General features: G+C 47.2%; 2 protein-coding genes across 4 annotated transcripts in view; one reads left to right on the top strand and one right to left on the bottom strand.

Moving 5' to 3' along the window:
• The window catches only part of galnt7 (UDP-N-acetyl-alpha-D-galactosamine: polypeptide N-acetylgalactosaminyltransferase 7), a 169,530-nt gene extending 166,753 nt beyond the window's left edge, over window positions 1-2,777 (top strand). For both annotated transcript variants that reach the window (XM_038805793.1, XM_038805791.1), the window contains exon 12: window positions 916-2,777. In XM_038805793.1, the coding sequence (XP_038661721.1) occupies window positions 916-1,053 (138 nt within the window). In that variant the 3' untranslated portion in view covers window positions 1,054-2,777. The remainder of the gene's footprint in view (window positions 1-915) is intronic.
• Window positions 2,778-16,357: 13,580 nt separating this feature from the next.
• Window positions 16,358-21,509, bottom strand: hmgb2a (high mobility group box 2a). 2 transcript variants are annotated; one of them, XM_038805789.1, is made up of 5 exons: window positions 21,357-21,509; window positions 18,906-19,068; window positions 18,672-18,814; window positions 18,359-18,533; window positions 16,358-16,974 (listed from the first exon to the last, which is right to left on the bottom strand). In XM_038805789.1, the coding sequence occupies exons 2-5, from the start codon at window positions 19,053-19,055 to the stop codon at window positions 16,804-16,806; spliced, it is 639 nt and encodes a 212-aa protein (XP_038661717.1). In that variant the 5' UTR covers window positions 19,056-19,068; window positions 21,357-21,509; the 3' UTR covers window positions 16,358-16,803. The 2 variants fall into 2 exon arrangements, with proteins under 2 accessions (XP_038661717.1, XP_038661718.1); XM_038805790.1 differs by having other exon boundaries at window positions 21,343-21,366.
• Between the last annotated feature and the right edge of the window lie 5,101 nt (window positions 21,510-26,610).

The raw sequence follows: 26,610 nt of genomic DNA, 5'->3' as shown, positions 1-26,610 counted from the left end.
ATCAAACCCCGAGTGGAAAATTTGCCCAACCCACCCCTTCCTTAACCTAACCTGGTCCTTCACGCGGAGGTGTGTCTCCTGCAGAAAGCCAACTCCTGCTTTCAAGCTCCTCAGGTACGCGAATACCTGCGATCTTTTAATCGGTCCATTAAAGAACAAAGAAAATTACAGCACAGGAACAGGCCCTTCGGCCCTCCCAGCCTGCGCTGATCCAGATCCTTTATCTAAACCTGTCTCCTATAAGTCCCGGACATTCCACGTTCCCACCCACAATTTCAGACATTGTTAGTTAGTGTTGAAGCTATGCTGGAGCAGCTTGGCTTCGCCGCAGCTAGTTCTGAAGCACAAATCTTTTGGTTGGGATACTGTCAGGACTCATACCCTTTGCAGTATCCAGTGCCTTCCGCCATTTCTTGATATCCTGTGGAGTGGATCAAATTAGCTGAAGACTGGCAAATGTTGAGGTTGGGAATATTGGTGGAGAATCCCTTGTATCATTGTTTTCCCCATCTCCCACCCTTATCATCTTACTCCATCCTCTGTACCTTTTCTGTCCAATCTCAATATTAGTTAGATTGCTATATTGTACTGTCATAGAATCGTCAAATTTACAGTGCAGTCTCTTCATAATGTCTACATATTTGTATTTACAATGGTACCTGAAAGCATTTGAAATGAACCAACATGTCAATAGCACTGTCACGGGAGTGAGCACAGCAGCTATTCTGTGCCCACGGCCATCCCACAAGTAACCGTAAGATGAACAGGCAGTCTATCTCTCTCTTTTTAGATAGAATTGGTTGCGAGGGAGATGTTAACTGCAGACATTTTTATGCTAATTCTAGGCTGAAAGCGGCTTAGTTTAATCAACCATAACTCTCTGATTGAAAATGGCCTGTCTACTTTTTCTTTCAGACTTTGCATAGATTCACACACATTCCCACGGGCAAGTGTTTAGACCGCTCCGAGGTTAATCACCAGGTTTTCATCTCTGACTGCGACTCTGCAAAGACAACACAAAAGTGGGAAATGAACAACCTTCTCGCAGTGTAGAACTATGGTGGAAGCTGGTCATCGTTAGTCATATATATGTATAAGATGGAGAATTATCTGTATATTGCTGCAAAAAAAATGTACAGCTCAGTGTGTAAATATTTTTGACACCTTTTCAATGAAGGATCCAGATAAACTGTGATAGTTAATATGGTAGGCAAAATCATGTAATTACAAAATTTCATTATAATTTTTTGTTACCTTGAAAGTTCTTAAATGTTTATAGCTTATTCTGCTGTCATCTTGAGACATGTTGCACCTTAGTAGTAAGGTGCAACCCTATTTTTGGGGGGGATTACGCTCAGGGGCGATGAACAATGGTGGCTTTTCCTCAATAGGTTTGTTTCAATGGGTGCGTTAGCTCAGGGTTGTCTTTTTTGCCCCGGTAAGGCAAGCACTGGAATTTGAGATCTGAACGTTCCAGTTGGATTTATGTTTGGAGCGCACAGCCTGAGAATTGTTTTCTTTTACATGATGTTTTGTCCAAGATCTTCTGTTCAGTTCACCCCATCCGACCTCAGATGCTCAGAAGTGATTATCAGTGAGGCCCCGATGGCTCACCTCATTTTCGAACCTTCCTGAGTGGAGGGGTGCCGCAAATTTTGGTATGATACTGGAGAAACCCTAAAAATGTCAGGCACTGAAAATAAAGCCTGTCATTATTGTGGAAATCATTGGATCAGTGTGGAATGCCAGAAATAATGTCTTTTTTAAGCAAGTACAGAAATATGGCGTGGGCAGGGATCCCGGTGACTGTGTGGGCTCGCTAGTAGTACCCCAGGCGATACCTATCCTTGGCCCAGATTGTAAACCTGTATTGTAACTCTTAAGGATTTTATTGGTCACAGAGATTGAAGAGTCCCCAAATGTGTTTCTGATTTTCAGCAATGGTTTCAACCCATTCATAAATTCTCTTGAATCTCTGCCGTGGGCTTGCTTGGCCCATGTTTTGAGCCTTTCTTAATTTGCTGCTCTCCAACAGTGGAAGCCAAGATGCCACAGCACTGCTTTTTAACCACCTTATTTATTGAAAGAATTCATATGTATCTTAAGGAGAGTGTTTTTGTTTTCGTTCCTCAATTTGTGATGGCATTTTTGAAGCATCTTGGGATCCTTGCTCAAGTTTCCTGCACACGGATTCTGCCAAATGATTTTCTGTGTACAAATATATTAACACCTGTCGTTGGGAAAATTAGCTAATCTTGATAAACTCTGTGCTGTATTAAAATATATTTTTCTATAATGAATGTTGGTAGGAATAAAGCTATTTAACTTAGTCCTTTAATGTAATGACTGCAGCAACTGATCACAATAAATAATTAACTTATTGTTTCCCGAGGACTACCACATGACGAAAGCTGAACTAGCCTGAAATTCCATGAAGAAGCTGTACTATCCAAGTCCGTGCTTCACTCCAGCAGTGCTATTGATAACAAGTTCAAAATTCATCTGCCAAAACAGATCCTTTTGTATCTGACCCACGTTTTACATTGTTATGCAAGCTGATTTTTCGCTGTTTGGGTTTTGCAAACTGTTCATTTGTTGTAAATATTCTCAAAAATGGGTAATTTCTATACAGACTGTATAATTGGGAAGGACAGTTTAATGGACATAAATGTTGGGATGAAAATTATATGGTTGTCGATAAATCAAACCATAGTTCATTCTGCTGAAAATTTGTTCTGGAGTATTCACTAAGCCAAATAAATCTGACTACAACACGATCTGAGTAGCCTTTGTCAGCGTGACTGGCGAACACTGTTCAAGAGCTCATACTTGGACCCATGTCCAGTATATAAAATAGTCACTAATAAATCCAATAAGTGCATTGTTAGAATGTGAAACTCAACACACACTTGGGAGCAGTTGAGGCAAATAGCAAAGTTGGATTTAAGGGAAAGGTAGAAAGCAATAGAACAGTGGTCCTCAAACTTCCTTTCTGAAGGACCCCTTTTCACATGGACCGCTATCTAAATTATAATATCACTCAAAAGATTGAAATGCTGCATGTTTAATAACACATTTAAGAAAACAGGTATTTATTTACAAATGTCACTGAGATGGGTGTACCTCCTTCTTACAGCAGAATCTCTATCTCCTTGGCTGAAGCCCAGAGAGGAAAAACACCGAGAGCCAGGGAAGAACAGGACCAGTGTAGGAACAAACCTTGGTGAAGACAGGAGCATGGGGGCAGCAGAGCACGGATCGAAGACTCCGGGAACAGGGAAAGCAGGAGCATGGGGACAGAAAGCATGGATCAAAGACTCAGGAAACAGGGAAGGCAGGAACATGGGGACAGTAGAGCATGGATCAAAGACTCTGAACGGGGAAGGCAGGAGCATGGGTCAAAGACTCGGAACGGGGAAGGCAGGAGCATAGGGACAGCAGAACGTGGATCAAAGACTCGGAACGGGGAAGGCCGGAACATGGGGACAGCAGAGCATAGATCAGAGACTGAACGGGGAAGGCAGGAGCATGGATCAAAGACACGGGGACAGCAGAGCGTGGATCAGAGATTCCGGGAGTGAGGAAAGCAGGAGCATGGATCAGAGACTCCGGGAGTGGGGGAAGCAGGAGCATGGATCAGAGACTCCGGGAGCGGGGGAAGCAGGAGCATGGATCAGAGACTCCGGGAGTGGGGGAAGCAGGAGCATGGATCAGAGACTCCGGGAGCGGGGGAAGCAGGAGCATGGATCAGAGACTCCGGGAGCGGGGGAAGCAGGAGGATGGATCAGAGACTCCGGGAGTGGAGGAAGCAGGAGCATGGATCAGAGACTCCAGGAGTGGGGGAAGCGGGAGCATGGATCAGAGACTCCGGGAACGGGGGAAGCAGGAGCATGGAACATAGACTCCGGGAGCGGGGGAAGCAGGAGCATGGTTCATAGACTCCGGGAGCGGGGGAAGCAGGAGCATGGATCAGAGACTCCGGGAGGGGAGGAAGCAGGAGCATGGATCAGAGACTCCGGGAGCGGGGACAGCAGAGCATGGATCAGAGACTCCGGGAGCGGGGGAAGCAGGAGCATGGATCAGAGACTCCGGGAGTGGAGGAAGCAGGAGCATGGATCAGAGACTCCGGGAACGGGGGAAGCAGGAGCATGGAACATAGACTCCGGGAGCGGGGGAAGCAGGAGCATGGTTCATAGACTCCGGGAGCGGGGGAAGCAGGAGCATGGATCAGAGACTCCGGGAGGGGAGGAAGCAGGAGCATGGATCAGAGACTCCGGGAGCGGGGGAAGCAGGAGCATGGATCAGAGACTCCGGGAGTGGAGGAAGCAGAGCATGGATCAGAGACTCCGGGAGCGGGGGAAGCAGGAGCATGGATCGGAGACTCCGGGAGTGGAGGAAGCAGGAGCATGGATTAGAGACTCCGGGAGCGGGGGAAGCAGGAGCATGGATCAGAGACTCCGGGAGTGGGGGAAGCAGGAGCATGGATCAGAGACTCCGGGAGCGGGGGAAGCAGGAGCATGGATCAGAGACTCCGGGAGCGGGGGAAGCAGGAGCATGGATCAGAGACTCCGGGAGCGGGGGAAGCAGGAGCATGGAGACAGCAGAGCATGGATCAGAGACTCTGGGAGCGGGGGAAGCAGGAGCATGGATCAGAGACTCCGGGAGCGGGGACAGCAGAGCATGGATCAGAGACTCCGGGAGTGGAGGACGCAGGAGCATGGATCAGAGACTCCGGGAGCGGGGGAAGCAGGAGCATGGATCAGGGACTCCGGGAGTGGAGGAAGCAGGAGCATGGATCAGACACTCCGGGAGCGGAGGAAGCAGGAGCATGGATCAGAGACTCCGGGAGCAGGGGAAGCAGGAGCATGGATCAGAGACTCCGGGAGCGGGAGAAGCAGGAGCATGGATCAGAGACACCGGGAGCGGGGGAAGCAGGAGCATGGATCAGAGACTCCGGGAGCGGGGGAAGCAGGAGGATGGATCAGAGACACCGGGAGCGGGGAAGCAGGAGCATGGATCATAGACTCCGGGAGCGGGGAAACAGGAGCATGGATCAGAGACTCCGGGAGCGGGGGAAGCAGGAGCATGGATCAGAGACTCCGTGAGCGGGGGAAGCAGGAGCATGGATCAGAGACTCCGGGAGTGGGGGAAGCAGGAGCATGGATCAGAGACTCCGGGAGCGGGGGAAGCAGGAGCATGGATCAGAGACTCCGGGAGTGGGGGAAGCAGGAGGATGTATCAGAGACACCGGGAGCGGGGAAAGCAGGAGCATGGATCAGAGACTCCGGGAGTGGGGACAGCAGAGCATGGATCAGAGACTCTGGGAGTGGGGGAAGCAGGAGGATGGATCAGAGACATGGGAGCGGGGGAAGGAGGAGCATGGATCAGAGACTCCGGGAGCGGGGACAGCAGGAGCATGGATCAGAGACTCCGGGAGTGGAGGAAGCAGGAGCATGGGGACAGCAGAGCATGGATCAGAGACTCCGGGAGCGGAGACAGCAGAGCATGGATCAGAGACTCCGGGAGCGGGGACAGCAGGAGCATGGGGACAGCAGAGCATGGATCAGAGACTCTGGGAGCGGGGGATGCAGGAGCATGGAGTCATTCCTCTGTGTGCTGCTCACTCTCTCTACAGCCCATCTAAGAGGCCAGCCCCTGTATGGATGGACTATCTGAGAAGTCGCCAGAGACTCCCAGGAGGTTGTGGACCCCAGTTTGAGATGGACTGGAATTGATGATTGTGCGAACATAGTTGGATGAAGAATGGTTAGACCAGTTAGATTAAATGGCCTGATAATGTGCTATACTTCTGTGTAATTATATGGATATGGTTTTCCTCACTTTGTTCAACCTTCAGAAACAAACAAGAAATGTTGGCATCACGAGGTTCTGGGATTAAGCTGTGATGCATCTCTTGCAGCAGCACATTATCATAAGAACATAAGAACTAGGAGCAGGAGTAGGCCATCTGGCCCCTCGAGCCTGCTCCGCCATTCAATGAGATCATGGCTGATCTTTTGTGGACTCAGCTCCACTTTCCGGCCCGAACACCATAACCCTTAATCCCTTTATTCTTCAAAAAACTATCTATCTTTACCTTAAAAACATGTAATGAAGGAGCCTCAACTGCTTCACTGGGCAAGGAATTCCATAGATTCACAACCCTTTGGGTGAAGAAGTTCCTCCTAAACTCAGTCCTAAATCTACTTCCCCTTATTTTGAGGCTATGTCCCCTAGTTCTGCTTTCACCCGCCAGTGGAAACAACCTCCCCCATCTATCCTATCTATTCCCTTCATAATTTTTAATGTTTCTATAAGATCCCCCCTCATCCTTCTAAATTCCAATGAGTACAGTCCCAGTCTACTCAACCTCTCCTCATAATCCAACCCCTTCAGCTCTGGGATTAACCGAGTGAATTTCCTCTGCACACCCTCCAGCGCCAGTATGTCCTTTCTCAAGTAAGGAGACCAAAACTGAACACAATACTCCAGGTGTGGCCTCACTAACACCTTATACAATTGCAACATAACCTCCCTAGTCTTAAAGTCCATCCCTCTAGCAATGAAGGACAAAATTCCATTTGCCTTCTTAATCACCTGTTGCACCTGTAAACCAACCTTCTGTGACTCATGCACTAGCACACCCAAGTCTCTCTGCACAGCGGCATGCTTTAATATTTTATCGTTTAAATAATAATCCCGTTTGCTGTTATTCCTACCAAAATTATCAACCTCTTATCAAGTCTTTGGTGTACTTCTTCCTTCTGATGTAGGGAACAAATCCATGTAGAATGATCCTTTCCTCTTCCTTACCCAGCTAGAGAATAATGCAAGATGAGTAGGTTTAGTTGGAAGTGTTAAACTGTTACAGTCAGGAGAGGGATTGATTTAAAAAGCACTGCTTTCTCCTCACCACCCACCTGAAAACAGGAATGTGTTTTGATTTGCTTCCCTCTTTCTATTTCCCAATCCCTCAGTTTTGGTGTGATCCATTTTCTATTAATCCATAGAAAACTCATGTTAGGACTAGCTCAAAGGGTTAGTTTATTTGCACAGATTCAAAACGCGGGGGGGTGGGGGATGCAAGTAGCCCCCTTTGCATTCATGCAGTAAAGAGGGATGGAGAAAAGGTTTATGTGCAGAGAACACCGAGAAAAGAAATGGGGCGGGATTTTCCGTTGGCCGATGCCTAAAACTGGCAAACACGATTGGGCAGAGAATCTATTCCAACGGCAAATCGCAATTCTCCATCGCCGAGACAGTGGCGTCAATGCAGTCCAGGATGCATATGTAATAAACGTCATTTGCATATCTTTAGCGGACCACCGTAATTTTCCGCCTCCAATGGGCCGAGTTTCTGACGGCACGGTTCGCTAATGCTTTCAGCCTGTGAGGGATAGAAACTGGGGACATGAGAATTACTCAAGTGGTAAAGGTAAAGGTGATCTGATGGGAGATAATAAGGAGAGTGTACCTCAGACTCTCCTTAAAAGAAATCCAGGATGGTGGAAAAGAAATGACAAATATCAAATGTTTTCACTGCAATAAACTAGGCCATGTAAAGTCACAGTGTTGGTGGTTGAAGAAAAGCACTGGGAAGGCTGGGGTAAAACAGGATAAGACAGTGGGGTTTGTTAAAGTGGTAAAGGAAAGCCCAAGGGAAGCGAAGGAGGTGCAAAAGATTGTACAGCCTGATCAAGAGTTGATTGATAAGAAGGTGCCAACTCTCTTTAAAGAATTTACTTGTGGGGTAAAGTTTACTCATATGTATCAGGAGGAGCAGGTAAAGAAGTCACAATTTTAAGAGATACGGGAGCTGGTTAATCTTTAATGGTAAGAGATGAGGAGTTATATAGTTTGGGAAGAATGTTGCCAGAAAAGGTAGTAATATGTGGAATTCAGGGTGAGAAGAGAAGTGTTCCATTATATGAGGTAAGGTTGGAAAGTCCAGTGAAGAGTGGTGAAGTAGTACGAGTAATAGAGAAACTATCTTGTCCAGAAATACAGTTTATCGTGGGTAATGATATAGCTGGATCGCATGTGGGAGTGATGCCTACTGTGGTTGATAAGCCAGTGGAAAATCAGACAACTGAAGTGTTGAAGGACGAATATTCTGGGATTTTTCCGGATTGTGTAGTAACAAGGTCGCAAAGTCACAGGTTAAGACGAGGAGAAATCAAAGAGTGAAGATGAAGTTGAAGTGCAATTATCAGAAACGATTTTTGATCAGATGGTTGAAAAAGAACAAAAACAGGTCGAGGATGAGGCAGATATTTTTAGCTCAGGAAAACTGGCAGAGTTACAATAAAAAGATATAGAAATAAAACAGATGTATCAGAAAGCATATATGGAAGAGGAATCTGAGTGTATACCAGAGTGTTATTACCGTAAAAGTGATGTCTTGCTGAGAAAATGGAGACCTGTATATATGCAGGCGGATGAAAAGTGGGCAGAAGTTCATCAAGTAGTATTGCCGATGAGGTATAGGAAGGAGGTGTTGCGAGTTGCACATGAGGTACCAGTGGGAGGTCATTTGGGAATAAGGAAAATGCAAGCTAAAATCCAGAAACATTTTTATTGGCCTGGACTACATAAAGATGTAGTTAAATTTTGTCAATCATGTCACACATGTCACGTGAGAGGGAAACCTCAAGCAGTGATAAAATCAGCACCCTTAATGCCCATTCCAGCATTTCAGGAACCTTTTACAAGGGTCCTAATTGATTGTGTCACTCTGTCTCTGCCTCTCATAATTTTGTAGACCTCTATCAGGTCGCCCTCAACCTCCTTCGTTCCAGTGAGAACAAACCAAGTTTATTCAACCTCTCCTCATAGCTACTGCCTTCCATACCAGGCAACATCCTGGTAAATCACTTCTGCACCCTCTCTAAAGCCTCCACATCCTTCTGGTAGTGTGGCGACCAGAATTGAACACTACTCCAAGTTGGCCTTACTAAGGTTCTATACAGCTGCAACATGACATGCCAATTTTTATACTCAATGCCCCGGCCAATGAAGGCAAGCATGCCGTATGCCTTTTTGACTACCTTCTCCACCTGTGTTGCCCCTTTCCACTGACCTTTCCTGTGGACCTGTACACCCAGATCTCTCTGACTGTCAATACTCTTGAGGGTTCTACCATTCACTGTATGTTCCCTACTTGTATTAGACCTTCCAAAATGCATTACCTCACATTTGTCCAGATTAAACTCCATCTGCTATCTCTCTGCCCAAGTCTCAAAACGATCTAAATCCTGCTGTATCCTCTCACAGCCCTCATCGCTATCCGCAATTCCACCAATCTTTGTGTCATCTGCAAACTTACTAATCAGACCAGTTACATTTTCCTCCAAATCATTTATATATACTACGAACAGCAAAGGTCCCAGCACTGAACCCTGTGGAACACCACTGGTCACAGCTCTCCAATCAGAAAAGCACCCTTCCATTGCTACTCTTTGCCATCTATGACCTAGCCAGTTCTGTATCCATCTTGCCAGCTCACCCCTGATCCCATGTGACTTCACCTTTTGTACCAGTCCGCCATGAGGGACCTCGTCAAAGGCCTTACTGAAGTCCATATAGACAACATCCACTGCCCTACCTGCATCAATCACCTTTGTGACCTCTTCAAAAAACTCTATCAAGTTAGTGAGACACGACCTCCCCTTCACAAAACCATGCTGCCTCTCGCTAATACGTCCATTTGCTTCCAAATGGGAGTAGATCCTGTCTCGAGGAATTCTCTGCCGTAATTTCCCTACCACTGATGTAAGGCTCCCCGGCCTGTTTTTCAATGGATTATCCTTGCTATCCTTCTTAAACGAAGTAACAACATTGGCTATTCTCCAGTCCTCCGAGACATCACCTGAAGACAGTGACGATCCAAAGATTTCTGTCAAGGCCGCAGCAATTTCCCCTTTTGCCTCCTTCAGTATTCTGGGGTAGATCCCATCAGGCCCTGGGGATTTCTTCACCTTAATATTTTTCAAGATAGGGGCAGCACAGTGGCGCAGTGGTTAGTGCTGCTGCCTCACGGTGCTGAGGTCCCAGGTTCGATCCCGGCTCTGGGTAACTGTCTGTGTGGAGTTTGCACATTCTCCCCGTGTTTGCGTGGGTTTCGCCCCCACAAGCCAAAAATGGATGTGCAGGGTAGGTAGATTGGCCTTGCTAAATTGTCCCTTAATTGCAAAAAAAATGAATTGGGCACTTTAAATTTATTTTTAAAATATATATATATTTTTCAAGACGACTTCCGGCGGCTATGAGGGAGTAAGTCGTGCATTTGGTGGCTCCGGCCCTGGCCGGACTTTTGGAGCGCTGGCTTTTTAGGCGAAGTTAATTTGGCATTGGTTCCACACATTGGTGCATGGAACGAAGAACCCCAAGGGATCGAAAAGGGAGAAATAAGAGGACAAGCAAGGGCTTGGTAGAGGTTGCGGCTGAAGACAATATGGCTGATGTTTGGACCTCTGCTGTGACAGCCCAACCATCAACGGAGGAGCTGATGTAGGTCATTCAAGAGGGCTTTGCTAGGCAGAAACGGGACTGTCTAGATCCGATAAAGGAATTGATCAATCGGCTGGAGCGTAGGCTGGATGCCCAGGATCGGATGATTCAGAAGTTGGAGAAAGCGCTGGCGGACCAGGAGGAGGTGGGGATGCTGAACGATCAGCAACAAAGGCTACTGGAGAAGGTAGAAGATCTGGAGAATAGAGCTCGCCGGCAAAACTTAAGAATTGTCGGTCTCCCGGAGGGGGCTGAGGGGGTCGATGCTGGTGCGTTTGTGGTCAGTATGTTTCAGAAGCTTCTTGGGGAAGGGGCTTTTCCCCGACCGTTGGAAGTGGACAGGGCTTACAGAGCGATGGCGAGGAAGCTGCGGCCGGGGGACCTCCCAAGGGCGATGGTGGTCCGGTTCCACAGGTTTTTGTACAAGGAGTGTGTTCCCCAGTGGGCCAAGCGTACGCGGAGCTGCAAATGGGACAACAGCATTTTGCGTGTCTACCAGGATCTGAGCGTGGAGGTGGCCAGAAGGAGGGCAGGCTTTAACCAAGTTAAGGCGATTCTGTTCAAGAAGCGGGTGAAATTTGGACTGTTATACCTGGCACGTCTTTGGGTTATGCACGAGGACCAGCACCATTATTTTGAGTCGCCCGAAGATGCGATGGACTTTGCCAAGAGGAAAGGGCTGGTGCTGAACTGAGAACTTTTTGTTTTTTAAGTTGCAACTTTTTGAGTGATGTTTATATGTTTTTATTGTCGTTTCTCTTCTGTATTTGAGTTTGGTCGAAGAAGGGGGATAAAAGTTATTCGGTTTCTGCGGGTTTTGATGGGGATGGCTGGTGGGGCTTTTTATTTTGTATTACTTTGATTTACACTATTGGGGGGTTTTCTGTATGTTTTTTCTTTTTGGGTTGCCTCTTATGTTAATTGGGCGATTGTTTGGGTTCAGTTTGATGAGGGAAGTGGTTTCGATGGGCGGGGGGGGAGGGGAGGGAGGGAACAATAGGTGGGAGACTTCTTAGCGCCGGAGGTGAGGACCACCAGGCTAGCTGGGTGAGCTAGTTTACAGAAGCAAAGTGGGGGGTGTGCATATGATCAGTCGATGGCAGGGGTTAGATTACAAAGTGTTGTTGCTGGGGGGGGGGGGGTGGAGGGGAGGGAGTTACTCTGCTGACGAGGGAGGGACTTAGGTTTCGGGACAGAGAGGAGGTCGGGGGTGGGAGCTGCCAGGAGGCGGGCCAATGGAGGCGTGGCGCATGGGCTGGTGGCGGGCCCAGGAAAGGGGATGGCTGATCGGCGGGGGGGGGGGGGGCACGTTGCCCCCCAATTAGGCTGATCACCTGGAATGTTAGAGGGTTGAGGGGACCGGTCAAGAGGGCAAAGAGGGCACGTGTGTTCGCGGATCTGAGGGCTCTGAAGGCGGACATGGTAATGTTGCAGGAGACACACCTGAAAGTGGCGGATCAAGTCAGGCTAAGGAAGGGTTGGGTTAGTCAGGTCTTTCATTCGGGGCTGGACACCAAGACAAGAGGGGTTGCGGTTTTAATCAACAAGCGGGTGCAACTTCAGGTGGGCAGTATAGTCTCGGACGGGGGGGGGGGCTGTATGTCATGGTTAGCGGTAGGCTGGAGGGGAGGAAGGTAGTCTTGGTTAATGTGTACGCGCCAAATTGGGATGACGAGGAATTTATAAAGAGGTTGCTGGGGAAGATACCTGACCTGGACTCGCACAAGCTGGTTATGGGAGGGGATTTTAATACAGTCATCGACCCTGGCCTGGACCGGACGTGTTCGAAAACGGGGAGGGTGCCAGCAATGGCAAAGGAACTGATAGGGTTCATGGAGCAGATGGGGGGTGGGTGTGGGGGGGGGGGGGGGGGGGGGGGGGGGGGCGACCCATGGAGGTTTAGGCAGCTGACGGGGAAGGAGTTTACTTTTTATTCGCATGTTCACAAGGTTTATTCCCGGATAGACTTTTTTATTTTGAGCAGGGATTTACCGGCAGGGGTGGTGGACATGGGGTATTCAGCCATCACTATTTTGGATCATGCCCCACACTGGGTGGAACTGCAGGTTAGTGAGGAGAGCTTCCAGCGCCTGCAATGGAGGTTGGATGTGGGGTTGTTGGCTGATGAGGTGGTGTGTAAGAGGCTGAGGAAATGCATGCAGAATTACCTGCAGGTTAATGACACGGGGTAAGTCCCAGCAACGGTGGTCTGGGAGGCAGTGGTGAGAGGGGAGCTGATTTCGATCCAGGCTCACAGGGACAGGACGGATAGGGCAGAAATGGACCGACTGGTCAAAGAGATCTTACAGATAGACAGGAGGTATGCGGTGACCCCTGGGGAGGAGCTCTTAAGGGAACGTCAGAAACTGCAGGCTGTGTTCGGGGTGTTGTCCACGGGTAAGGCAGTGCAGCAGTTTAGAAAGGCGAGGGGGGCGTTTTACGAACATGAGGAGAAGGCCAGCAGAATGCTTGCCCAGCAGCTAAGGAAGAGGGAGGCGGCCAGGGAAATAGAGAGGGTGGTTGATGGGGATGGAAACTTGGTACGGGAGTCGGCGGGGCTAAACAGGGCGTTCAGGGACTTTTACAGTAGGCTCTATTGCTCGGAACTCCCTACGGGGCCGGAGGGGATGAGACGCTTTTTGGATGGACTGACCTTCCAAAGAGTGGTAGGGAGCTGGTAGATGGGCTGGGGGCCCCGATTAGGGTCGAAGAAATAGCTGAGGGCTTGAAGGCAATGCAGTCAGGCAAAGCCCCGGGGCCGGACGGATACCTGGTGGAGTTCTATAAAAAGTTCTCGTGGATATTAGAGCCGGTGGTAGTCCAGGTTTTCAATGAGGCAAGAGACAGAGGGGTTCTGCCCCTGACGATGGCACAGGCCACTATTTTGTTGATATTGAAGCGGGACAAGAACCCGGAGCTATGCGGGTCATATAGGCCAATCTCCATGCTTAATGTGGATGCCAAGTTGCTGGCCAAAATTTTGGCCTCCTGGATTGAAGATTGTGTGCCGGATGTGATTATGGAGGACCAAACCGGGTTTGTCAAGGGTAGGCAGTTGGTCGCCAATATAAGAAGGCTGCTCAATGTGATCATGATGCCCCGGAGAGTAGGAAGGTTGAGGTAGTTGTGGTAATGGATGTGGAAAAGGCGTTCGACCGGGTGGAGTGGCACTATCTATGGGAGGTGCTGGGATGATTTGGGTTCAGTAGGGGCTTTATCGACTGGGTCAGACTGTTGTACCAGGCCCCGGAGGCTAGTGTAAGGACAAATAATAGGACAACCTCGGACTATTTTAGACTGTACCGGGCGACAAGACAGGTGTGCCCCCTCTCACCACTCTTGGTTGCGTTAGCTATAGAGCCGTTGGCAATTGCTCTGAGAGCTTCAAGGGACTGGAAGGGGCTGGTTCGGGGGAAAGATGGGAGTGGTGGAGCATAGAGCCTCGCTGTACATGGACGACCTGCTCGTACCGGATCCAGGGGCAGGGATGGGCGAAATTATGGTGATTTGCGGGGAATTTGGCCGGTTTTGGGGTATAAACTGAATATGACAAAGAGTGAGATGTTTGTAGTCCAGCCGAGGGGTCAGGAGGGTCAGCTGAGGCAGCTGCCGTTTAGGTTAGTAGGGGACAGTTTCAGGTACTTAGGGACAAGTGGCACACGACTGGGGCCGGTTACACAAGTTGAACTTGTCCCGGTTGGTTGAACAGATGAGGGGCGAGTTTTGGAGATGGGATGCGCTGCCACTGTCGTTAGCTGGGAGAGTGCAGACGGTCAAAATGACGGTCCTGCCGAGGTTTCTGTTCGTATTTCAGTGTCTCCCAATTTTCCTTTTTTAAGAGGGTTAATAAAACCATCCTGGGCTTTGTGTGGGCAGATAAGTCCCCGCGAGTGAAGGTGATGCTCGATCTGGTCCCCAATATGTGACAATCACCAGTTTGCCCCAGGGAGCTTGGATGGGGGTTTCCGAGTATGGCGAAGGGCAGAAATTGAGAAGATGGAGGACTTGTTTCTAGAGAGGAGCTTCCCTCGCTTGAGGGCGCTGGAGAAGTTTCGGTTGGCAAGGGGGAACTAATTTAGATATTTACAGATGCGGGACTTTCTGCGTCGGCAGGCATCATCCTTCCCACTCCTGCCACTAAGGGGGATTCAGGCTAGGGTAGTGTCTGGAGGATGAGTGGGAGAGGGGAGCGTCTCGGACATCTACAAAGAACTCATGGGGGCGGAGGAAACGCAGACCGAGGAGCTGAAGTGTAAGTGGGAGGAGGAGCTTGGTGGTGAGATGAAGGATGGCTTATAGGCGAACGCGTTGAGCAGAGTCAACACGACCGCAACATGCGCCAGGCTCAGCTTGATCCAATTCAAGGTGGTCTATCGGGCCCACGAGTAGATTCTTTGGGGTGGAGGACAAGTGTGTAAAATGTGCGGGAGGACCAGCGAACCATGTCCACATGTTCTGGGCGTGTCCAAAACTTACAGGATATTGGCAGGGGTTTGCGGACGTCATGTCCAGAGTATTGAAAACAAGGGTGGCAATGAGTCCAGAGGTGGCAATTTTCAGCGTGTCGGAAGACCCGGGAATCCAGGAGAAGAAAGAGGCAGATGTTCTGGCCTTTGCTTCCCTGGTAGCCCGGAGACGGATACTACTAGCTTGGAGGGACTCAAAGCCCCAGAAGTCGGAGACCTGGCGAGTTTTCTCAGCCTAGAGAAGATTAAGTTTGCCTTGAGAGGGTCACTGTTAGGGTTCACCTGGAGGTGGCAACCATTCACCGACTTCTTCGCAGAGTATTAATCGTCAGCAGAGAGGGGGTTAGGGTACATAGCATAGGGGGTCAATTAGGCGGATCTTGGCGGGATGGGAGTCAGTGATTGCACTGTTTCTTGTTCTTTGTACATTGTTTTTATACTGTTGATGTTTGTAATGCCAAATATACCTCATCAAAATTGTTCCCAGCCTTGTAGCCGACAAATGCCTTTTTCTTTTCGACGAGGCCTACAATATCTCGTTATCCAAGATTCCTGAAATTTGCCATATTTATCCTTCTTCCTCACAGGAATATGCTGGTCCTGAATTCCTTTCAACTGACATTTGAAAGCCTCACACGTTGATTTACCCTCATCATTTACATCAGTGCATTACAACACAGGTTCATGGCAAATCATGATCCCCAAGCCCATTTTCAGGCTTATCTAACAATTTAGTCTGGACAGCTCACCAGTTTTGACATCCATCCTGTATATCACCCTCAAGTATATGTTTCTTGCATTTATTTCTCCTTCAGAATAACATGTCACACTTGTCTGCGCCCCCCCCCCCCCCCCCCCCAAAATTAAAGACCATTACCATCGCCCACTGGATACCAAAGTTGTGGTGCAAAAATATAACGTGCTGAAAAGAACACTTGGCCCAAATATTTAAAATTACTTCAATCAACTGTCATACATTGCAGCTGGATTTTATGTTCCGTTCGATTTCCAACATAGGATAGCAGAATCCCCATGGTCAGCTACAGTCAATTGGGTAAATGATGTTTCCATGCAAAAAAATATTTTCTACAAATTTATTTATTCCTCCTGAAGGAAGCTAAATTTTGTCTATTATATTATTAAAACGCATTTTGCACACGAGGTTCCGAGTGAGCAGAGAAAGATGGTATCTCCAGTTTTGTCTATTATATTATTAAAACGCATTTTGCACACGAGGTTCCGAGTGAGCAGAGAAAGATGGTATCTCCAGATCATTGGTCAGGAATGCCTCATTTGGAAGGTTGCACCATTATATCCAGGGTCACTCTGCACTGATGACAATCTGTACCCACTGTACACAGACTGCAAAAATAATTGCCAACTGCAAGATAACATTTCAGTTTTATTAAAAAAAGTATTGATTCTTATCATGATCTAACATGAGAAGTTAGCAATCACATGTAGTGACAAAAGATCTACAAAAACCATCTGCAAAAAATTGGTATTAACTGCATGACAAAAAAAATCCTCACTACCGTTGCCATTGAAAATTCCACACAAAACATTAAATAGGCAATAACATTCCATCACTCTGGAGTCCCTCTCTTCTTGAAAGGCTGTGCCTTAAAAAAATCAGCTACTTACAATTAAAACAGTACAGGGCCTGGCTACGCAGTGTAAAAATACATCACTAACTATACACAGTTTTGTACAGTTTCTTTACACCTAAGCCATTGATCCAAATTACAAATGAGTTCACATTTCCTGTCTTTGCAAAAAAAAAATAGATCAAGCTTAGACAAAGATTTTTTTTTACATCTGGATTTATTTATTCGTCATCCTCATCATCATCCTCTTCTTCCTCATCATCTTCCTCCTCTTCATCATCGTCCTCGTCTTCCTCCTCCTCTTCCTTCTTCTTCTTTGCAGCCTGAGCTGGCTTGGCAGCAGGTTTCTTAGCAGTTTCACCCTTGCATTTGGCACGATAGGCTGCAACCTCCTAGAAAGCAGAATTAAAGTTACCAGAGCACATTTAATAAGAGCTCACAATATTTCAACAAATTAATTACTAGGTTGTTACTAACTGGTAGCTATGAAAAGTTAGCACCCAAAATAACCAATACACTGGACTACACAATAAACCTATCAAGGCAATGTAACACTAAATTAGGCGTTTTGATTCGCCAAATTTACTATTTCAGAAAGCGAGAGATTCAACCACACTAATTTTATGTAATTCAGGTGAATGTCCAATGCTCAAATTTCTTAATAAAGAATCTATTCCTGTAACCCAGTGTTTATTCGAATACACCGTTTTGTGTGCAGTCACATTGAATGTTACATCATACTTTGCTTTCTCACAATTTTCTTATCTATATATTTGAACACTCCAAAATATGCAGCAAGATTAACAGCCAACCCCAATGCACCAACTCAAGAGGCGAGTAGTACGATTCAATGGAGATCCGCCATTTTGTGGGATAGTACAACACAAGCTGGCGAGGCAAGAGCGAGCAGTGCACTGATAGGTGCAGGGGTTGCAGAACTTAGGAGTGAAAGGATAATCATCTGGAATATCCTGCATGTGGCAAAATCCACAAAGTCTGCATTTCTGGATGGAGGGGACTGCAGCAATGGGAATTCAAATATAGGGCAAGGGTACAGCAGCTTATCTGGGCTTAATCCACACCACACATACAGAAAGAGGTGCCAGAAAATCCACAAGAGAGAAATTTAGTAATTTAACCCAGGAAATGACCCAACTTTGTCAGCAATGATAACATTGTGTTCAACTGTACATAATGGGGCGCAACTTGTGATAGATACAGAATATGGTACAAATATTAAAATCTCTTCAGCGGTTACTGAAAAGTAGTATTACAGAAGTGAACACACCCCATCACTTTCAACCACAGGGCCAAAGTTGTAGTCTTCTCAGATCGGCAGAGAAAAAAATATATGCAACGTTGGGCTAAAGTTCATATGATTATATTGGGCTAAAAGACACGCCTCGTGCTTTGATAGAGTTCCTTCCTCATTTCTTTATCTGACTAGAAACTGCTCAATCTGCCATGATGACTTCAAATGGATACTTTTACAAGTAACAAATTGGAAATATGGTTGCAAATCAGAATGAATAAACCCAACATGGATAAGCTACCGAGGATGAAGGAGAGAATTAAATCCTACATAAATTAAGTCTTGGTAAAAACAAAGCACTTTTGTAGTTAATATGAACATCTGGGTTTAAGATTCTTTGTTTGTTTCCCCCACCACCAAGAGGGTGGAGGCGATGAAAGAATGAATCACTAAATACTGGATCTTTCCAGCTTATAGCTGCCAAAATATTTAAAACGTGCAAAGTTTTCAAGTGTGCCATTTACCTTTTCATATTTCTCCTTTAACCGGGATGCTTTCTGCTCAAATGGTACTTTATCCTTGGGTTGCACCGTAGACCACATCTCTCCCAGCTTTTTTGCAACATCCCCAATGGACATTCCAGGAGACTCGCTCTTGATCTTTGGACGCTTCTCAGAGCAGAAAATGAAAAATGCTGATCTGCAAGAATGAACACGTTATTAAAAACAAGATTTCTGGGGGGGGGGGGGGGGGGGGGAAGAGAGAGAGAGAGAGAGAGAGAGAGAGGGGAAGAAAACGAGAGAAAAACAACCCAGGTACTTCAACTGCAGTACGTACGGTGGTCTCTTGGGGGCATTTGGATCCTTCTTCTTCTTCTTATCCCCCTTTTGAGGGACATAGTTCTTCATCTCCCGATCATAACGGACCTTGTCGCTCTTAGCCAGGTCTTCAAACTTTGACTTCTCTTTGAGGGACATGGTCTAGAAAAAAAACAAACAACTATTCGAGCGATTACAAATACACAAAAGAAATTTGGAAGTGTTTCAAATGTAAAACTCAAATCAGTCCCACCTTCCACCTTTCTGAACATTTCTTTGAGAACTCTGTAAAGTTGACGCTGGCTTCGGGGTGTTTCTTCTTGTGTTCCTCTCGACAAGTCTGCACAAAGTATGCATATGAGGACATCTTGCCCCGAGGCTTATTGGGATCTCTTTTAACCATGGCTGGTGTGTGTCTGTGATTTAAAAAAATGAAAGTGCTCATTGTCCGAAGAATTAACTTTATAAGTAAAACTAGTAAATCCAAAGTAAGTATTGCCCCAGGACTTTCTCCCCTTCATGAAAGGTCACCAAGCTGGATTTGTTAATTGCTTGCTTTGTTCTTGTGAATTCCACATCTCTTCCCCCCCCCCCCCCCGGCAAGCACTCAGTTTAAATGTGAACTTGTACATGGATGTCTCTCTTCAGAACATCACAGCCAATGCATTATCTCTAAAGTATGGACCACAGCCAGCAACACGATGAATGAACAGATAAGTGTTTTGGTGTCGAACAAGCAAAGAAATTTCAATTCCTGTAAAGCCAACACAGATTATCAAGCATCTGCTCCGATTCTTATGGAAAATGAACAATTGGCAATTCGGGAGGATTTGAAGTGTTATTTGCATTTATTGCAAACTTGAGGTTACGTTTGCTTTTGTAAACCAAGACAGCTCACATTTAGTCTTGGATTGCCAAATTTTACATTTAACGCGAGGAAGGCATATCGACAAACGCACTTCTTAAACTGGCAATGGCTTTGTCAGAAGGTTAAACGAAGAACTGGATTTGTTTTGAATGACCTTAAACAGATCCAAGAGCCATATGGCCTCTTTTAGGCACAATAAACATAATGTTTCATGTTACCTTGTTAGCTATAGCTTCCAAAAATAACACATTAAAAAACTATAAGTTAATACCATTGCTGCTCGTGGCATCCAAAAGCAAATGTTTAATATATTCGAATGTGGTAGGAATGCAGGTGCACGTTTCATGCAACACCCATTGTTTGAGGTACATATTTATCACCAACGTGGTCACGCCCCCGCCCCCAATCAGACTAACATAACAACCTTTAGGTAATGACTAGTGCACATCCAATTAAAATATCCTTGCGAGCTGTTGCTCAACTATAAATTAAACCTGCACAGCTATCTGCTTACAAGTCAAAGAACAAGCCATCTGCAACAGAAATTGAACCAAAACTGCTGTGCACTGTACATCAAAAAAAAAACTTGCATTAAACCACCCTCAATTCTCAAAAATATTACACGGCTCACGATTCCAACTTAACATATGTCGAGCATACTTCCCAAGCGGCGAAACAAAGTTTCCCCCGAGGTACTGAAAAGCACAATGTTTCCTAAAGTGTGCACAAACTCTCTGAGATTCGTGTATCTTTTGCAACGCTGGTAAAATCGTGGATCTGATTATAGGAGGTGGGGGTGCATTTAAAAAAAATTAAAGTGCACCTCTACATGAATGAAAAGATACCCAGACGCACCATAACTACCTTGTGTGGCCAAAAAAAAAGAGGGAGAGAGGCAGAACGATTAAATGAGAGGGAATGTGTAAGGGAAGAGGGGGAGGAGGAAGGGGAAATGAGAGAAAAAAAAAGGGCGGGCTGTGTAGCAGATGTGAAACTGCCTGGGCGTCCATCTACCTCCATTTTACATATACAATAACCAAGCAGATGGAGCAGGAAAAGAAGGGGGGGGGGGGGCAGTACTTGCACAAGTGCAACAAGCCAAAAACACACACGAGGAAGACGGTGGGTGGGGAGCAAAGTAAAAAGGTGGTTGCATTTTTCTTGACTCACTTTTTCTTTTTGAAAAAAAAACCTCCACAAATTTAAAACAAAAGAGCACGATTTTTTTGTAATTACATTTTTTAAAAAAAGAAACAATAAATTGCAAATCCCCCTCCACACAGACAGAAAAAAAAAATGTGCAAGTCTGGGCAGACGAGGTATTGCTTTTCTCTCTCTCTCGGGCTTTGCAATCACTGCGCACTTCCATGAACAAACACATCGAGCGTTGCAAAGCCAGAGGCGGCCATTTGCACTCCCTCATATTGAGAAACCCCGTCCCACTCTCTCCTTCCGCTGGGGGGGGGGGGGGGGGGGGGATTTTTCCGCCTTTCCCAAACACGCGCCAAAAAAAGTTAAATGGAATTTTAAAAAAAAAGTTAGGGGTTGCCGAAAGATTTTTTTTTCAAATCGGTCAAATTCTAACCGCTCACCCAGCCCCCCCCCCCCCCCAAATTTACACAAGTCACAATAAGTGGCGTCCCGAGGGAAATCACACTTTTGTTTTTACAAAATCGTTCGTTTTCAATTTTTTTTAAAAATCGACGGGATTTATCACGTAAAACTGGCAAGAGATTTTTGTTTTTTGGGTAAGCATTCCCGCGCGCACATATTTATACACGCGCGCGCATACACACTTATAAGATACCGTACCATTACATACATAGGGATACCTACCAGGCTCACACTGCACAAGACGTCAATGGACTACAAAGCTACACAGGGCGCTGGTTCTCACTATGCTGCTTCTCACCCCAACTTGATAGCACGTTTTCTCCTGTCCCCCTGGCCGCGACCTGTCAATCAGGCCGATAGCCGGCAGCCGATTGGTCAGGGAGGCGGGCCGACTGCCCCAGACGATTGGTCCGCGTCCACTGGGGAGGCGGGAACAGGCCGCCAGCAAGTTGGGTTACGCCGCTGCTGCTGCTGCCTCCGCGCTCCACATCGATAAAAAAAAATCCTCCCCGCCCCCTTATTCCCGTCTGGCTCCTCCCCCGCAAGCCTGTGCCCCTCCCCCTCCCCCTCCTCCTCCCCCTCCTCTGCCTACCAGTTTGAATCGCAGGCGGTCGCCAGCCGATTGGTCGCCGGCTACCCGCTTTCGTCATCTCCCCAACCGCGCAAGATTCGAAACGGCGGCCTGTCGGAGGCCGATTGGTCGCTGCCGCCGCGCGCGGGCCGGCCCCGCCTCCCAGCCGTTGGAAGGTCACGTGTCGCTCTTTGAAAAAAAAACGGTCGCGGACGCTGCTGCGCCGCAGAGACAAAAGGACAGGTGTCAGCCAGAGAGAGAGAGAGAGAGAGTCTGCGGCGGCAGGGTGAACAGCCAGGAGTCAGGGCAGCATGCCAGAGAGCATGGCCTCTTATGCAGCCAAACAAAGAGAGAGTGCGGAGGAAGAGGGGGGTAAAAAAAAAAGTCACGCAGCGCTGCCCATTCGTTTACTTTTTTTTGTGGGGTCATAATTATAATGGACGCCAATCATTGTGTTCCTGCTTTTTTTGTAACAGCCTATCATTTCCACTGTGTAATTTAAGGACCCGTCAACCTATTTATGCTTGTTTTCCTGTATGGGCGAGTTTACTTCATTTAATCTGCCAACCCAATCTGAAGGGGTGATGAGGTCTTGCAATGATATGTAATGGTGGGAGTGTCGGGACCTGGCACTTGACCCCTTGAACATAGAGCAGCACAGAACAGGCCCTTCGGCCCTCGATGTTATGCCGAGCAATGATCACCCTACTCAAACCCACCCCCCCCCCCCCCCCCCAACCTTACTTTTTATGACACTACGGGCAATTTAGCATGGCCAATCCACCTAACCCGCACATCTTTGGACTGTGGGAGGAAACCGGAGCACCCGGAGGAAACCCACGCACACATGGGGAGGACGTGCAGACTCCGCACAGACAGTGACCCAGCCGGGAATCAAACCTGGGACCCTGGAGCTGTGAAGCATTTATGCTAACCACCATGCTACTATGCTGCCCTTGAGTCTGTTTTGCCATCGCCTAGAGAAACATAGAGGCTTTTTCCCAGGGTAGAGGGGTCAATTACTAGGGGACATAGGTTTAAGGTGCGAGGGGCAAGGTTTAGAGGCAATGTCCAAGGCAAGTTTTTTTACACAGGGTTGTGGGAGACTGGAACTTGCTGCCGGAGGGGGTGGTGGAAGCAGGGACGATAGTGACGATTAAGGGACATCTTGACAAATACATTAATAGGATGGGGATAGAGGGATACGGACCCAGGAAGTGGAGAAGATTTTAGTTGAGATGGGCAGCATGGTCGGCACAGGCTTGAACGGCCTGTTCCTGTGCTGTACTTTTCATTGTTTTATAGGATGGGGAGTGGGTCATCCGGCCTCTCGAGCCTGCTTTTCCATTCAATGTGGTTGTGGCAGACCCCCTATCTCACTGCCAGATTGCTGCGCTCTCCCCACACCCCTTGACTAGAGTCCAGAAAATCACTGTTGCCTCACAGTGCCAGGGACCCTGGGTTCAAACCTGGACGACTGTGTTGATTCTGCGTGTTCTCCCCGTATCTGTGTCGGTTACCTCTGGTTTCCTCCCAGAGTCCAAAGATGTGCAGTGGATTGGCCATGCTAAAGTGCCCCATAAGTGTCCAAAAGATAAGGTGGGGTTATGGGGATAGGATGCTCTTTCAGAGGGTTGGTGCAGGCTTGATGGGCTGAATAGCCTCCTTTTTTTGGTTTGATTTATTATTGTCACATGTATTAGTATACAGTAAAGAGTATTGTATCTTGCCTGCTATACAGACAAATCATACCGTACATAGGGAAGGAAGGAGAGACTACAGAATGTAATGTTACAGTCGTAACTGGGATGTAGGGAAAAGGACAACTTAATACGAGGTAGGTCCATTCAAAAGTCTGATGGCAGGAGGGAAGAAGCTCTTCCTGAGTCAGTTGATATGTGACCTCAAACTTTGGTATCTTTTTCCTGACGGAAGAAGGTGGAAGAGAGTATGTCCGGGGTGCGTGGGGTCCTTAATTATGCTGGTCGCCTTTCCGAGGCAGTGGAAATTGTAGACAGAGTCCATGGATAGGAGGCTGATTTGCGTGACCTTTTGTAGCTTTCTGTGAAAGTTGGTGCCAGACGTAGCTGACATGCCAAATTTCCTTAGTCTTCTGAGAAAGTAAAGTCGTTGGTGGGCTTTCTTAACTATAGTGTCAGCATGGGGGGGACCAGGACAGGTTGTTGGTGATCTGAAAACCTGAAGCTCTCGACCTTTACTACTTTGTTCCCATTGATGTAGACAGGGGCGTGTTCTCCACTACGCTTCCTGAATTTGATGACAATCTCCTCGTTTTGTTGACATTGAGGGAGAGATTATTGTCGTCGCACCAGCTCACCAGATTCTCCATCTCATTCCTCATGGCTCACTTAAATATGTTAATCTGAAGCCCTCACAAGATTTATCGGCCTCGTTGCGTCACTGAGTCGGACATGATGAGACCGTTCGATCACGTCCTGAGTTCTAGACCCTCCCCAGCCAGAGGAAACAACATCTGGCAGACTGGTACAAAAGGTGAAGTCACACGGGATCAGAGGTGAGCTGGCAAGATGGATACAGAACTGGCTAGGTCATAGAAGGCAGAGAGTAGCAATGGAAGGGTGCTTTTCTGATTGGAGGGCTGTGACTAGTGTTGTTCTCCAGGTATCAGTGCTAGGACCTTTGCTGTTCATAGTATATATAAATGATTTGGAGGAAAGTGTAACGAGTCTGATTAGTAAGTTTGCGGACGACACAAAGGTTGGTGGAATTGTGGATAGTGATGAGGTCTGAGGATACAGCAGGATTTAGATCGTTTGGAGACTTGGGCGGAGAGATGGCAGATGGAGTTTAATCCGGACAAATGTGAGGTAATTAATTGGAAGGTCTAATTCGGTAGAGATTATACAGTGAATGGTAGACTCCTCAAGAGTATTGACAGTCAGAAAGATCTAGCTGTACAGCCACACAGGTCAATGAAAGGGGCAACACAGGTGGAGAAGGTAGTCAAGCATGCTTGCCTTCATTGGCCGGGGCATTGAATATAAGAATTGGCAAGTCATGTTGCAGCTGTGTAGAACCGTAGTTAGGCCACACTTGGAGTATAGTGTTCAATTCTGGTCGCCACACTACCAGAAGGATGTGGAGGCTTTAGAGAGGGTGCAGAAGAGATTTACCAGGATGTTGCCTGGTATGGAGGGCATTAGCTCTGAGGAGAGGTTGAATAAACTTGGTTTGTTCTCACTGGTACGAAGGAGGTTGAGGGGCGACCTAATAGAGGTCTACAAAATTATGACGGGCATAGACAGAGTGGATAGTCAGACTTTGTCCCAAGGTAATAGGGTCAATTACTGGAGGGCATAGGTTTAGAGGAGACGAACGAGGCAAGTTCTTTACACCAAGGGTAGTGGGTGCCTGGAACCCGCTGCCGGAGGAGGTGGTGGAAGCAGGGACGATAGTGACGTTTAAGGGGCATCTTGACAAATACATGAATAGGATGGGAATAGAACGATATGGACCCCGGAAGTGTAGAAGATTTTAGTTTAGACGGGCAGAATGGTTGGTGCAGGCTTGGAGGGCCGAAGGGCCTGTTCCTGTGCTGTACTTTTCTTTGTTCTTTTGTTGTTTTATCCCTGGTACAGACAGTCCAGCCAGTCAGAATTTTACACGTTTCAGAGAGCCCCTCAATCTTAAATTTCAGTGAATACAGGCCTAGTCGACCCAATCTGTCCTCGTCCAACAATCCTGCCATCCCAGGAAGCAGTCTGGTGAACCTTTCACTCCCTCGATGGCAAATGTATCCTTCCTTGGGTGAGGACCTCATAGTTGATTTGTGACCTAACTCCATATACTCACCTTTTCCCCATATGTAGTTGACGGAAACAATTAAAAAAATTACAATTGATCCAGCAAGTGTGGAAGGATTTTGAAGCATTTGGTTTTTTTTTAAAATTTAGTGTACCCAATTATTTTTTCCAATTAAGGGGCAATTTAGAGTGGCCAATTCACCTATCCTGCACATTTTTGGGTTGTGGGGGCGAAACCCACACAGACACGGGGAGAATGTGCAAACTCCACACAGACAGTGACCCAGGGCCGGGATTCGAACCCGGGTCCTCAGCGCCGTAGGCAGCAATGCTAACCACTGTGCCACTTTTGAAGCATGTTTAAGATAATTTTCTGGATCATGTGTTTCTATCCCAGGAAGGGAGGAAACAGTGCTGAATTTTGATTCTGTTGGTACAAATGTCAGTCAGAGAACATTTGGGGTACAGTAATCAAAGTAAGGTTTAGGATTAGTTATGTAAAAGGACAAAGGGCATTCCAGAGTGGTGGTGGTGGTGTGTATTCAAGGAATCTGAATTGCTGTGGCAATATGCACTTTTACATGCATGTTGTTGTCTGGTGCTATGGACAGTGATTGTAGATGCTCCAACATTCTTTCCATCACATGGTTGACCAGGAATCCCTCCTGCTCTTACTGCCTGCCATTACAAGTTGATACTCAATTAAAAGGATTTGCAAGTTGATAATCTGACCATGTTTGTGAGTGTACCTTCCTTGGTGATCAAGTCCTGTGGTGGGACTCAACCCAACCTGGAGCTTCTGATTTAGGGGCAAGACACCACTCATGCACCACAGGCTTGGTTTGATTCAACTTGAAGTAATTTTTAGGGCGCACCTGACACAAGTCCAGAATGAGGGGCTGGATTCTCTTGTTATTGTGATTATGTCCCCACGCCATTGTAAAAACTGTGGCCTTTCACACCACGGCAGCACAGTGGTTAGCACAGTTGCTTCAGAGCTCCAGGATCCCATATTCGATTCCCAGCTTGGGTCACTGTCTGTGGAGTCAGCACATCCTCCCCGTGTCTGCGTGGGTTTCCTCCGGGTGCTCCAGTTTCCTCCCACATTCAAAAGATGTGC

Source organism: Scyliorhinus canicula, chromosome 8 (assembly GCF_902713615.1).
Source record: "Scyliorhinus canicula chromosome 8, sScyCan1.1, whole genome shotgun sequence".
Classification (NCBI taxonomy): Eukaryota; Metazoa; Chordata; class Chondrichthyes; order Carcharhiniformes; family Scyliorhinidae; genus Scyliorhinus; species Scyliorhinus canicula.
This window is presented reverse-complemented; position numbering and strand designations above follow the sequence as displayed.